The sequence below is a fragment of the Scyliorhinus torazame genome, chromosome 1 (assembly GCF_047496885.1).
Source record: "Scyliorhinus torazame isolate Kashiwa2021f chromosome 1, sScyTor2.1, whole genome shotgun sequence".
Taxonomy (NCBI): Eukaryota; Metazoa; Chordata; class Chondrichthyes; order Carcharhiniformes; family Scyliorhinidae; genus Scyliorhinus; species Scyliorhinus torazame.
In genome coordinates, this window is record NC_092707.1 from 76,976,514 (window position 1) to 76,989,510 (window position 12,997).

The window sequence follows — 12,997 nt, forward strand, 5'->3', positions numbered from 1 at the left end:
TAAGACTAGGGAGGTTATGCTGCAATTGTATAAGATATTAGTGAGGCCACACCTGGAGTATTTGTTCAGTTTTGGTCTCCTTACCTGAGAAAGGACGTACTGGCGCTGGAGGGTGTGCAGAGGAGATTCACTAGGTTAATCCCAGAGTTGAGTGGGTTGGATTATGAGGAGAGGTTGAATAGACTGGGACTGTACGCGTTGGAATTTAGAAGGATGCGGGGGGATCTTATAGAAACATATAAAATTATGAAGGGAATAGATAGGATAGATGCGGGCAGGTTGTTTCCACTGGCGGGTGAAAGCAGAACTAGGGGGCATAGCCTCAAAATAAGGGGAAGTAGATTTAGGACTGAGCTTAGGAGGAACTTCTTCACCCAAAGGGTTGTGAATCTATGGAATTCCTTGCCCAGTGAAGCAGTTGAGGCTCCTTCATTAAATGTTTTTAAGATAAAGATAGATAGTTTTTTGAAGAATAAAGGAATTAAGGGTTTTGGTGTTCGGGCCGGAAAGTGGAGCTGAGTCCACAAAAGATCAGCCATGATCTCATTGAATGGCGGAGCAGGCTCGAGGGGCCAGATGGCCTACTCCTGCTCCTAGTTCTTATGTTCTTATTAAGCTTGTCAAAAGGTACTGTATCTCTGGATTTATGTGGTTTTGTAAACTGCTTAAACTTTGCATGTATGGTTTAATACATTCATTGAGCCAGAAAGACATTTTTACCTATTTATTGTTCTATGAATTTAGCATTTACGTAGAAATGAACCAATGTTGTACCCAATCCTGCCAGTTCCTCAGTGGACAGGTTAGGTTCAAAATGCCCTGAGAAACTCACTAATTCTGCAGTTCTCCAGATATGCTGCTGTAACTTTGGCAGAAGACTGGTGGAATCCCATAGGTGAAATGATGCCATCGGAGCACTTGGTACCATGCATACATGGAGGGAGGAGGGGGGAGCACCCTCGAGCCAAGCAGGGTGCATTTTCCAGTACCATCATGTGCTATCAGGTTCTATTTCACTTTATATTACTCTACATTATTTTTTTACTCTATAATACTCTGTATTAGATTCGCTAACCCTCTGTTTTTGCCAGCCTACTTTGCTCTTTAGGGCCCTTCAAAGTCCCTGCAACCAAAGCAATCTTGTTAACACTGACCCTCCCCCAACATTAATTGCCCAACCCTAATTGCCCCTGAGAAGGTGGTGGTGAGCTGCCTCCTTAACCACGGAGGGCAGTTAGAGACAACCACTTTGTTTTGTGCCTGGAGTCACATGTAGGCCAGACTGGGTAAGGACAACAGATTACCTTCCCTAAAGAACATTAATCAACCATATACTTTTGAATGGCGGTCTGACAGTCACCATTACACGGACAAGTTTTTTTAAATTCCAAAATTATCGAATTAATCGAATTTAAATTCTCCTGGCTGTAGAAATTAGACTAAGTCGTGCCTGGATTAGTTTCTCGTCCATTTGCATAAGCACTGTGCTAATGTCATCCCTAAACAGTTCATAGTCATGATAAAGTGCCTATCTCATCAAAATATCGCAAACTATTTCATAAATTTTAAAACCAGGGGCTGGTTTAGCACACAGGACTAAATCGCTGGCTTTGAAAGCAGACCAAGGCAGGCCAGCAGCACAGTTCAATTCCCGTCCTAGCCTCCCTGAACAGGTGCCAGAATATGGCGACTAGGGGCTTTTCACAGTAACTTCACTTGAAGCCTACTAAGCGATTTTCTTTTTTTTTTTCATTTCAAATGATTGATGTTTTTTAGCATTGGGACTATTTTGCAGGCAAAGGTTAAACACACGTTGTCGGAGCAGGTAAACTGAGCATTACATTTTCGCTATATTGATGATGTAGCTGACCCGAGTGTCCTTGAGACTCACAGTCACACGACAGATATCTGAAACTGATGAAAAAAAAATAGTTGTTGGTATGGTTGAACAAAATTGAGTGCAAAACTTCCTGTTTCTCATATCCCCTACTGAAAAATATAACTTCACACAGCACTTTAACAAAATTAACAGTCAAATTAGAGTGCGCTTATAATTTTACTTAGTACACCAATACAACATGAGCTGAAAGAACAGCTACTTTCAAGAAGAAGAAGAAAAACAAACATATTTTAACAGCAGCTTTCATAATCTGGGAACAGCATGAAGCATTTTACAGGCAATAAATTACTTTTGAAGCGTAGTCATAAATTTTAGTTGCCATAGTCCCAGATGACCATAGGCTGTTTTCCCCTTTGAGGGGGGGAGAACTGACTCGTGGTGATTTAACCTGAGGATCACCACACCTCAGGCAAGAGGTAAGGTTGAGAAGGCGGGGCTTCATGAATAACCTCATAAATACAGCTGAACTGGTCCCATGCTCCTCTATGCACTTCAGCAGTCTGAGCCCGGAGTTAAACTGTTACAAGAAGGAAGCTGAGTTATTGTCTGAAATGTCAACTTCATGCAGTCCTGAACTGAAGTAACTCTAGTGGCTACTTTATTTTTAAAGGAAAATTCTGAGACAATTGCTTGTCCATTAAGATTGCTAATTAATGTGTTATTATTTTCTTATAGTAGTCATATTTGGTGGAATTAATGAGTGTCCTGTATTTTTGTAATGCAGGGAGTAGTCATTCCAGCCAGGACTGGGCTATCCAGTGGCCCACAACAGAAACTGGGAAAGAGAATACTCCTGTAAGCCAAGCAGAACCTGTCCAGTGGCCTGGTTGCCATACCGCACACAGCCCCAAGTTCCCATCAAAATTCATGCAGCAAGACTTCCATTCAGTGCCTGTGCTAGGACCCTCTTGCACATATGCAGATAGACTGACCATTGGAGATCCGATTGGACTTTACCCTACTTTCGAGAGCGGACCAAGTTCTCTGCCACCGTCTCCACGTCAGCGACATGCTACTCATACTCCTCCACGAACCCCTCCTATAGTGACGACAATGACACCTCCGGGAACACCACCAGTGAGGAGAAGGAACAAATTGAAACCACCTGGAACTCCTCCACCAACTTCTCGCAAATTGATTCACCTCATCCCTGGCTTCACTGCACTACACCGAAGTAAATCACATGAGTTCCAGCTAGGAAACCGGGTGGAAGAAACACAAACCCCAAAGTAAGTAAAACACTCTTGATGCATTATAATTTCTCATTGAACTTTATGTCTTGACCATCAACAATGCAGTCTTAATATTAAAACATTTCTACACAAAATGAATGCCAATTGAACTTTATGTCTTGACCATCAACAAGTCCCACAGTCCAAAGACATGCAGGTTAGGTGGATTGGCCGTGCTAAATTGCCCTTAGTGACCAAAAAAGGTGAGGAGGGGTTATTGGGTTACGGGGATAGGGTGGAAGTGAGGGCTTAAGTGGGTCGGTGCAGACTCGATGAGCCGAACGGCCTCCTTCTGCACTGTATGTTCTATAATGCAGTCTTAATATTAAAACATTTCTACACAAAATGAACGCCAGTTATATCTCCCCACAGCTATTTAAAGACAATAGCATAGTGCAGATCTAGTGAATATGTGGATGCTCTATTCATTTAAACAGGCTTCTGTCAAAGTGATTCCTAGCAAACTGTGGCACATTGTAATGCAGTTTGTGAAAAAGGGTGTTTGTAAAATATTGGACCATAGTTGGACCTCAAAAGATATTTGAATTGATTGGACTTTCCCTTGTTCGTTTAAGTTTTAAAATATTTTGTTTGCTGAAACTGGGAGCTAATAGCAGTGAGGGAAATCACGGGCTGGATTCTATGTCGGTGAGGTCTTCCGTTGCGCTGGCAATGCACTGATGCCCGCGGATTTCCCGACGGCGTGGGGGTGCCCACAATGGGAAACTCCATTGGCCGGCTGCACCATAAAACTGGTTTGGCGGGATGGAGAATCCCGCCCCAAATATCTGGAGACTGAGTGAATTGGGACAGCAATCAGATTGAAAGATTGAAGGAGGTATAAATCCGAATTTGTTTTTTTGTATCTTTTCCCACACCTAATGGTGCACAAGGCAGATTTTCATCTGTTCCCGTGGCTAGCTTTTCCTCGTACAGGTTGCTAGTCTGTCACCAGAGACGTATAGCTTGACGTGCACCACTCCACATCATGCGTCGCTGAGCAGGAGTCTCTCCCATTCTTACCACCTGCCATTGGCATGTTGGAAGAATTTTGCAGCCTGATACTCAACGTATTTGGCCGCGTTATGAACACATCTTCTTTGGCCATCAAGCCTTGGGGTGGGACTCGAACCTGGAACGTCTGACTCAGAGGCAGGGGATGCTGGCCACTGAGTCACATGACCTCCCTATAAATTCAAGTAAGTGAATTGAATATCAAATCAAGCAGCGAAAGTAGAGGTAACAAAAAGCTGATTTAGGTGAAATAAGAAGAGGTGAAAAGTAAAGCAATCATTTTGTGTTAAATCTGACACGATTAAAAGCTCCAGCAATTAAAATCTGAAGGAATGAGGCTTTACACTTAGTTTATATTCAGTGCCCGAGAGGTTTACAAATGGTAATTAGTAAGTACTTATCATTCTTTAAAAGCGTATTTAGGTTAGAAATTACTTGCATTAACTTTCTGCAGAAAGTTTAATTCATATCTGCTACTTAACTGTAACACCATTCAATGCATTTCAATGGTTATTCGGATAGAGAGATATCTGGTGGGATTTTCTGTCCCCAGGGCATCTAAAATGCGTTCCCTGATGGGACGGAGAATTGGGTGTTGGGGCAAAATCGGAATCGGCACCTGAACACCATGCTCCGACCCCTCTCTGATGGCATGAACGACTGAAGATGCCGGTGGGAGCATGGAAAGAAATGCAAATGGGTCGTAATGACACATTCGCATTTATTAAGTGGGCCCGGTACCCTATGCTCTGTCGTCCCGTAATTCTCTGGTCCCGGCGACCGGGAATAGTATGACCGAGGTTCGCCTGTGGTCTCAGCAATTGTGAACCTGATGTGGTGGACCTCCTGGTGGGCAGCACACTGTGAGGCCCACCAATCTAGGACCACAATGGTAGAGACTATCTGAGCCCACCCTCCCCCTCGCATGGCAAATCAACCTAAAACCCCCTCTCGTACTGCACAGCAACCCCCACCCCCCCCCGGGTTGCTTGGGTGCCCCTCCACCCCAAGTATCGGGGGTGACCCGATCCACCCCCCTGGACCCCTGTAATAGAGAGACCCCCTCACAGGGACACTTCTTTATCCATTTATTTTTAAAATAAGTTTAGAGTATCCAATTCTTTTCCAATTAAGGAGCTATTTAGCGTGGCTAATTCACCTACCCTGCACATCTTTTTGGGTTGTGGGCTGAGGCCCATGCAGACACAGGGAGAATGTGCGAACTCCACATGGACTCTTTCTCCATTTATATGGGGGTTACTTTAGTGCAAATAGCACAATGTCACATATCCACTATGGTAGTTTTTAAAATAAATTTAGAGTACCCAATTATTTCTTTCCAATTAAAGGGCAATTTAGCGTGGCCAATTCACCTAACCTGCACATCTTTGGTTTGTGGGGCGAAACCCACGCAAACACGGGGAGAATGTGCAAACTCCACACGGACAGTGACCTGGAGCCGGGATCGAACCTGGGACCTCAGTGCCGTGAGGCAGCAGTGCTAACCACTGCATCACGTGCTTACTATGGTAGTGTTGGCCAATCAGTTATAGAAAATATTTAGCTACCTTTTTTTGTTATGAAGTTAAATTGAAGCATATGTGTTCAGAAGCGTACTGGAACTTTTATTGTGTCTGTCTTCATTATTATGATGTTAACAAAATGAGCTTGTCTTCAAAAGTTCTTCATACAGGTCCTGGAATTCAATGTCATTGATTAAAAGGACTGTATAAATTTTGATTTGGATGCTCATCTCTGATTCTTTAAATTAGTAATACCATTATTATACTTTCTCTTTCATTAAGCCTAATTATGACCTTTCACAATAGGCTCCTCTCAATTGGTATATTTTACCTCATAGGGCATAATCTCCCAGCCCTTTCATGTGGCGAGGTGCCTTGCTTGTCATAAGCATCTATCAGAAAATTGCAGGTTAGCTTCCCATTGTTTTCCACTCATGGCAGGAAAGATTTGAAATGTCAGTGTCTATGTCTATTTGCTTTGCCGTCTATTCGCTTTCTGGAATTTTTACTGAGCAAAATCATATTGAGAGATAATTAACACAGTCCTGTGGAACACAGTGTAATATCTGAATCAACAATTATAATGTGGGCACCGAAGTTAATGGGTTCTAATCCAGTCTTCAGATAACAACATTTACATTCACAGATTCCTTTTTTTTAAAAATGGGCTTATTATTAATATAATAAAGAATGCATCTTCAGTGCACATTGTATTCAAAGAATGCACAGCTCCTGAGCTCTGATGATAGATTTTCAACTGTAGAAACATCTCGGTTTCAGAATATTTATTGCCAATATTTCTCAACAAAACTGACTTTCTGTGCATTTCTAATGTTACAAGAAAGATTTGTGGAATGCTCAGAACTATTTTTTTTAATGAATTTGTTTCATGTTACCTAGTGCAAATTATAATCATGTTACATTTTTGACATTGATACAGCAATATGGAATGCGATTCTTGTAGCTGGGGTGATTTTGGATCAATGTAGATTTTTAACATAGTTTGCAAAGTCTGTTTATCATCATTCTTGCTGTTTCCACGTCTCACCCTAAAATATGGAAGAAATATTTGCAACAATTGACCTGTTTGTCATTGCAGGGTGTGGTCATTGCAATAGCTTGGATTTGATAGTTGAAGACATATCCAAGCATAAATGGAAATGGCATTATGATCCTTAGGGACTGCAGGAGGAATATTACTGTGCAGGACAGGGCCACTTTAGAGAGAAACAATGCTCCTGAAGATAGTAAGTCACTTGAAAAGTCAAGTTAAAGCAGTTTTGAATGAGGTTGACGTTAAAAATACAAAAGTGTCTGGAAATAGTAAAGTGGATTATGTAAGAAAAATCAAATAAATAAAACACAGAAAATGAAGCAGATATGATAGAAAACAGAATAAAATACAACCTGTCAAACATATTGATAAAAAGATAGCAAGAGCCTTATCCCCCATTAAATGGCTCCATCCACAACCAAAGAGCAATGAAGGGCCTTATTGGCAAGATGTGCAAATTTTGAATGTAATGATGCACCAAGAAATAGGCAGGATAATGACCTCAACCAACAGCGCCTAGGGAAGCAGGGAATGCATAAAAGGCTAAAGGTGGAGATACCCAGAGTTCTCAAGGTGTTGAAGCATAGAAGAACCTTCATAGATAGAGAGGGTGGACGCCATGGAAGGATTCAAACATAGAGATGGAAATTTAAAAATTGAGACATTGGCACCAAGAGCCAATGTCAGTGAGTGCAGGGATGATTGATAAACTACATTAAACTAAATGTAAAACTTGGAAAAGATAGAAAGAATTAAAGGGAAATTGGTGCAAAAATATTGAAGTATGGGGATACAATGTCTGAAAACCAGACATTTTTCTCTTGGGAGTTCTGGGCACTTCTCCAGGAACAGAGTAAGTGTGGGAATGAAGAGGCCATTCTCGGGCTAATACCGAAGGATTGAATCAGTAAGAGTTGTGCACACACTGGTCAGTGTGGTTAAAACAGCTACAGAAACTTTATATTGTGTGGGGTGCCATCTACACAAAGCAGCAAACACAAGGTACAAGAATCAGAAAAGTGTTATTTTCTCAAACATAGAGCCGTAAAAGGATCTTGCATACTGCTTTAAGAATGTGGCTTCAATGATGTGAACGTCAGACCAGCAAGGCATTCAGAAAGGTTCAGGGGCTGGATTCTACGGTTCCCCATCCACATCTACTCAGGGCGCATCATTCCTGGTGGCAGGATTTTGTCTTCCCGCCGCTTGTCAATGGTATTTCCCATTGAAGCCACTGCACGCCGCTGGGAAACCCACAGTGCACTATCGGCGGGAAAAGTGAATCGCAACAGCTGGAGATTTCAGGCCCATGAATGAAATCCGCACCCCAAGCAACACAATGTTCATATATAAATTCAGGTGGTTGTATCTGTTCAGTGGTTTGCTGCTAAAGCTGTACTGGTCAAAATTCTAGCCCATTTGCCCATTAAAATGGAGACGGAGGGATGTCTCCCCCCCCCCCCCCCCCCCCCACCCCCCCGCCCCCCTTTTCCGTCAGGCAGGAATTGCGATGGGATTGAACATGGCAATGGGCTTCCCCAAACAGCTTTTGTGCGTCGGGATTTCCCATTCTGATTGTCTCTGCTCTCCAGCAATGATGTAATCGGGTTCCCACCATGAAAGATCGGGAACCCCATGACCATGCATTTTGATATCATTAGCAGCCTCCCCCCCCCCTATTATCCACCCATGTTAGGATTTTCCCATCTGTGGGAGCTCTTTCTTATTTTTCTTTCTTTCTGATTTTTCCGCCCTTTAAAGCCAAGGTTGTTGGCAGGGCGGGCTCATTCAGATCCCCTCTCATTGGCTTGTTATAGTGGGACTTGCCTCTAGGGCGGCATGGTAGCACCGTGTGTACCACTGTTGCTTCACAGCTCCAGGGACCCATGTTTGATTACTGGTTTGGGGCACTGTCTGTGCAGAGTCTGCATGTTCTTCCGGTTTCCTCCCACAAGTCCCGAAAGACGTGGGGCAGGATTCTCTGTGACATCGTGGCGAAATCGCGAAACGCGATCTGCCGGAGAATCGGCTCGGATGCCGAAATCGGGATTGACGCCGGTTTCGCGCTGAATCAGAGTTCTCCGGACCCCCAACTTGCCGAAATCACGGGGCCCGCTGCACAGCCCGGAAGTACAGTATGCATCTCATTATCTACCCTGACGACCGATTCTGCGAGGCCTCAGCGATTCTGCGCTTCGGATGGGCCGATTTCCTGACGGTGCGTTTCTAACCACCTTTTAAACAAACCAAGCGCCATTAGGGTCGGGGCTTGGGCCTAGGTAGGGTTCTGTTTCCAAGGGTCGGTGCAGGCTCGATGGGCACTGTAGAGATTCTATAATTCTCTGAAATATGGCGGGAAAAACCGGCGGTGGAGCTGGCGGGCTATACATTGTTTTACCTTCCTGAGTTAACGTGTAGGGCAGAATTGTCCCATATTTTTTCTCAGTGTCAGTCACGGTGAGAAAATGGGGGAGGATCCCACCAGCATCGGGTAAACTCAACGAGCGGGATTCTCCGGTCTGCCAGCCACGTTTTCAAGCATAGCGCAGCCCCGCCGGCAGCGCGATTCTCCGTTCCCGCAGCCTGCCAATGGGGTTTCCCATTATGCCCACCCCATGCCGTCGGGAAACCCGTGGCTGTGGGTGCGCTGCCGGCGTACTGGAGCATCCTGCCGACAGAGAATTCTACTGAACCTATATTCAACCTCTTTAACAATTCTCCCCCACATGATGGCCTCCCTCTGATTCTCCTGCCCTGGGAAAACCTAATCTCTGTACTCAGTGGGGTACTCCTTTTAAAAGTCTCCCAAGCACTTGTTCCAAGTTCAGTCAGAGTGATGGCTGCCAGGAAGACAGAACCATATTTCACAGAGGGAGCCCTCATCAAACTTCTGGATGGTGTTGAAAAAAGGTGTGACAGCCTACACCCATGATCGGCCAGACATCCAACAAGCAAGGTGTAGCGCACAAAGACTCCATGAGACGAATATAGTGAAGTCGATGAGGCTTTATTAAGCGTGTCTGTTCCCCAGCAGCTCGATAGTAAACTGGCCTGCGGGGGAAGACACCGGCTTCTTATACTCCGCCTTCAGGGCGGAGCTTGAGGTCAACGGCCAACCAGGACCCGGGATCTGTCAGCCAATGACATTAGGGCTTCCAGTCCCACATGACCCCCAATACATACTACCACATTCACCCCTTGTCAAAAATGAACCCGGCGGGGTGATGCTTCGTATGGTGGTAAGGGTTTACAGGGCTGGTCCTGGGAGGATAGAACATTCACATGGTAGTACAGTATTGGACAGTTTTGTCCTGTTGCAACTATTTACAGAGGGTATAGGAAAAAAAAAAAATGTTCTTTGAACAGTCCATCTTTGTTTTACATCGACGCCACGAGTCGGTCGGGCGGTCTGGTCGTCCGTGTCGATCGCCTCGGCCCCGGCGGTGGTGCTGGTGCTTGTACCAGTGTTGTCGCCTCCAGGAGCCGTACGGTTTCAGCTGTCGGTGCAAAGGGGAGGGGGACTGATCCTCCTGGGAAGGGGGCGGTCGCGGGGTGCGGCGGTGGCAGGAAGGGGGGCGGTTGGGTTGATGGTGTCGGGGGGGTGTGCGTGGTGCCGGCGGGCGCCAGATCCCGCAGGGAGACCGTGTCCTGTCGGCCGTCGGGGTACTCCACGTAGGCGTACTGGGGGTTTGCGTGGAGGAGGTGAACCCTTTCGACCAACGGGTCCGCCTTATGTGCCCGCACATGCTTTCGGAGCAAGATGGGTCCTGGGGCCGCCAGCCAGGTCGGCAGCGACGTTCCAGAGGAGGACTTCCTAGGGAAGACAAGGAGATGCTCGTGAGGCATTTGATTAGTGCTTGTACATAATAACGACCGGATGGAATGGAGAGCGTCCGGGAGGACCTCCTGCCACCGTGAAACTGGGAGATCCCTGGACCGTAGGGCCAGTAGGACGGCCTTCCAGACCATGCCGTTCTCCCTTTCTACTTGCCCGTTCCCCCGGGGGTTGTAGCTGGTCGTCCTGCTTGAGGCTATGCCCTTGCTGAGCAGGAACTGGCGCAGCTCGTCACTCATGAAAGAGGACCCCCTGTCGCTGTGGACGTATGCGGGGTAACCGAACAGTGTGAAGATGCTGTTCAGGGCTTTAATGACTGTGGCCGCGGTCATGTCGGAGCAGGGAATGGCAAAAGGGAAGCGGGAGTATTCGTCCACTACATTAAGAAAATATGCGTTGCGGTCGGTGGAGGGGAGGGGCCCTTTGAAATCGAGACTGAGGCGTTCAAAGGGGCGGGAAGCCTTAATCAGGTGCGCTCCATCTGGCCTGAAAAAATGCGGCTTGCATTCCGCGCAGATGTGGCAGTCCCTTGTGACTGTACGGACCTCTTCTAAAGAGTATGGGAGATTGCGGGACTTGATGAAGTGGTAAAACCGAGTGACCCCCGGGTGGCAGAGGTCCTCGTGGAGGGTTTGGAGGCGGTCAATTTGTGCGTTGGCACATGTGCCGCGGGATAGGGCATCGGACGGCTCGTTCAGCTTTCCGGGCCGGTACAAGATCTCATAGTTGAAGGTGGAGAGCTCGATCCTCCACCTTAAGATCTTGTCATTTTTAATTTTGCCCCGCTGTGCATTATCGAACATGAAAGCTACCGACCGTTGGTCAGTGAGGAGAGTGAATCTCCTGCCGGCCAGGTAATGCCTCCAATGTCGCACAGCTTCCACTATGGCTTGGGCTTCCTTTTCCACTGAGGAGTGGCGGATTTCTGAGGCGTGGAGGGTTCGGGAGAAAAAGGCCTCGGGTCTGCCCACTTGGTCAAGGGTGGCCGCTAGATCTACGTCGGAGGCGTCGCTCTCGACCTGGAAGGGGAGGGACTCGTCGATGGCGCGCATCGTGGCCTTTGCGATGTCCGCTTTGATGCGGCTGAAGGCCTGGCAAGCCTCTGTCGACAGAGGGAAGGTCATGGTCTGTATTAGGGGGCGGGCCTTGTCTGCGTACTGGGGGACCCACTGGGCGTAGTACGAAAAGAACCCCAGGCAGCGTTTCAGGGCTTTTGGGCAGTGCGGGAGGGGAAATTCCATGAGTGCGCGCATACGTTCGGGGTCGGGGCCTATTATCCCATTGCGTACTATGTAGCCCAGAATGGCTAGCCGGACGGTGCTAAAAACGCACTTGTCCTCGTTGTACGTGAGGTTCAAGGCTTTGGCGGTCTGGAGGAATTTTTGGAGGTTGGCGTCGTGGTCCTGCTGATCGTGGCCGCAGATGGTTACATTGTCGAGATACGGGAACGTGGCCCGTAACCCATGTTGATCAACCATCCGGTCCATCTCCCGTTGGAAGACCGAGACCCCGTTTGTGACGCCAAAAGGGACCCGTAGGAAATGGTATAATCGCCCGTCTGCCTCGAAAGCTGTGTACTTGCGGTCACTTGGGCGGATGGGGAGCTGATGGTAGGCGGACTTGAGGTCCACGGTGGAGAAGACTTTATACTGGGCAATCCGATTGACCATGTCGGATATGCGGGGGAGAGGGTACGCATCTAGTTGTGTGTACCTGTTGATGGTCTGGCTATAGTCAATGACCATCCTTTGTTTCTCCCCTGTCTTCACTACTACCACCTGCGCTCTCCAGGGACTATTGCTGGCCTGGATTATGCCCTCCTTTAGTAGCCGCTGGAATTCGGACCGAATGAAGGTCCGGTCCTGGGCGCTGTACCGTCTGCTCCTAGTGGCGACGGGTTTGCAATCCGGGGTGAGGTTCGCAAACAAGGACGGGGGTTGCACCTTGAAGGTAGCGAGGCCGCAGATAGTGAATGGGGGTATGGGGCCGCCAAATTTAAACGTAAGGCTCTGTAGAATACATTGGAAATCTAATCCCAGCAAGGTGGGGGCACAGAGTTGGGGAAGGACGTTAAGTTTGTAGTTTTTGAACTCCCTCCCCTGCACCGTTAGGGTAACTATGCAGAATCCCTGGATCTGTACGGAGTGGGATCCTGCAGCTAGGCAAATCTTTTGTGCGCTGGGATAAGTGGTCAAGGAACAGCGTCTTACCGTGTCGGGGTGTATAAAGCTTTCCGTGCTCCCGGAGTCGACTAGGCATGGCGTCTCGTGGCCGTTAATTAGGACCGTTGTCGTCGTCATCTGGAGTGTCCGGGGCCGAGCCTGATTGAGCGTAACCGAAGCGAGCCGTGGTTGTAGTAGTGGGGTGGGGTCCGTTGTTGCCGTCCAAGATGGTGTCGGGGATGGACAAAATGGCCACCTCCATACATCACACGTGGCT

The 12,997-nt window shown here is 47.2% G+C and overlaps 1 protein-coding gene across 1 annotated transcript in view; it reads left to right on the forward strand.

The window, feature by feature from the left end:
* The window catches only part of ksr2 (kinase suppressor of ras 2), an 815,194-nt gene that overhangs the window by 346,366 nt on the left and 455,831 nt on the right, over window positions 1–12,997 (forward strand). The window contains exon 4 of the mRNA XM_072496823.1: window positions 2,625–3,129. Coding sequence (XP_072352924.1) covers window positions 2,625–3,129 — 505 coding nt within the window. The remainder of the gene's footprint in view (window positions 1–2,624; window positions 3,130–12,997) is intronic.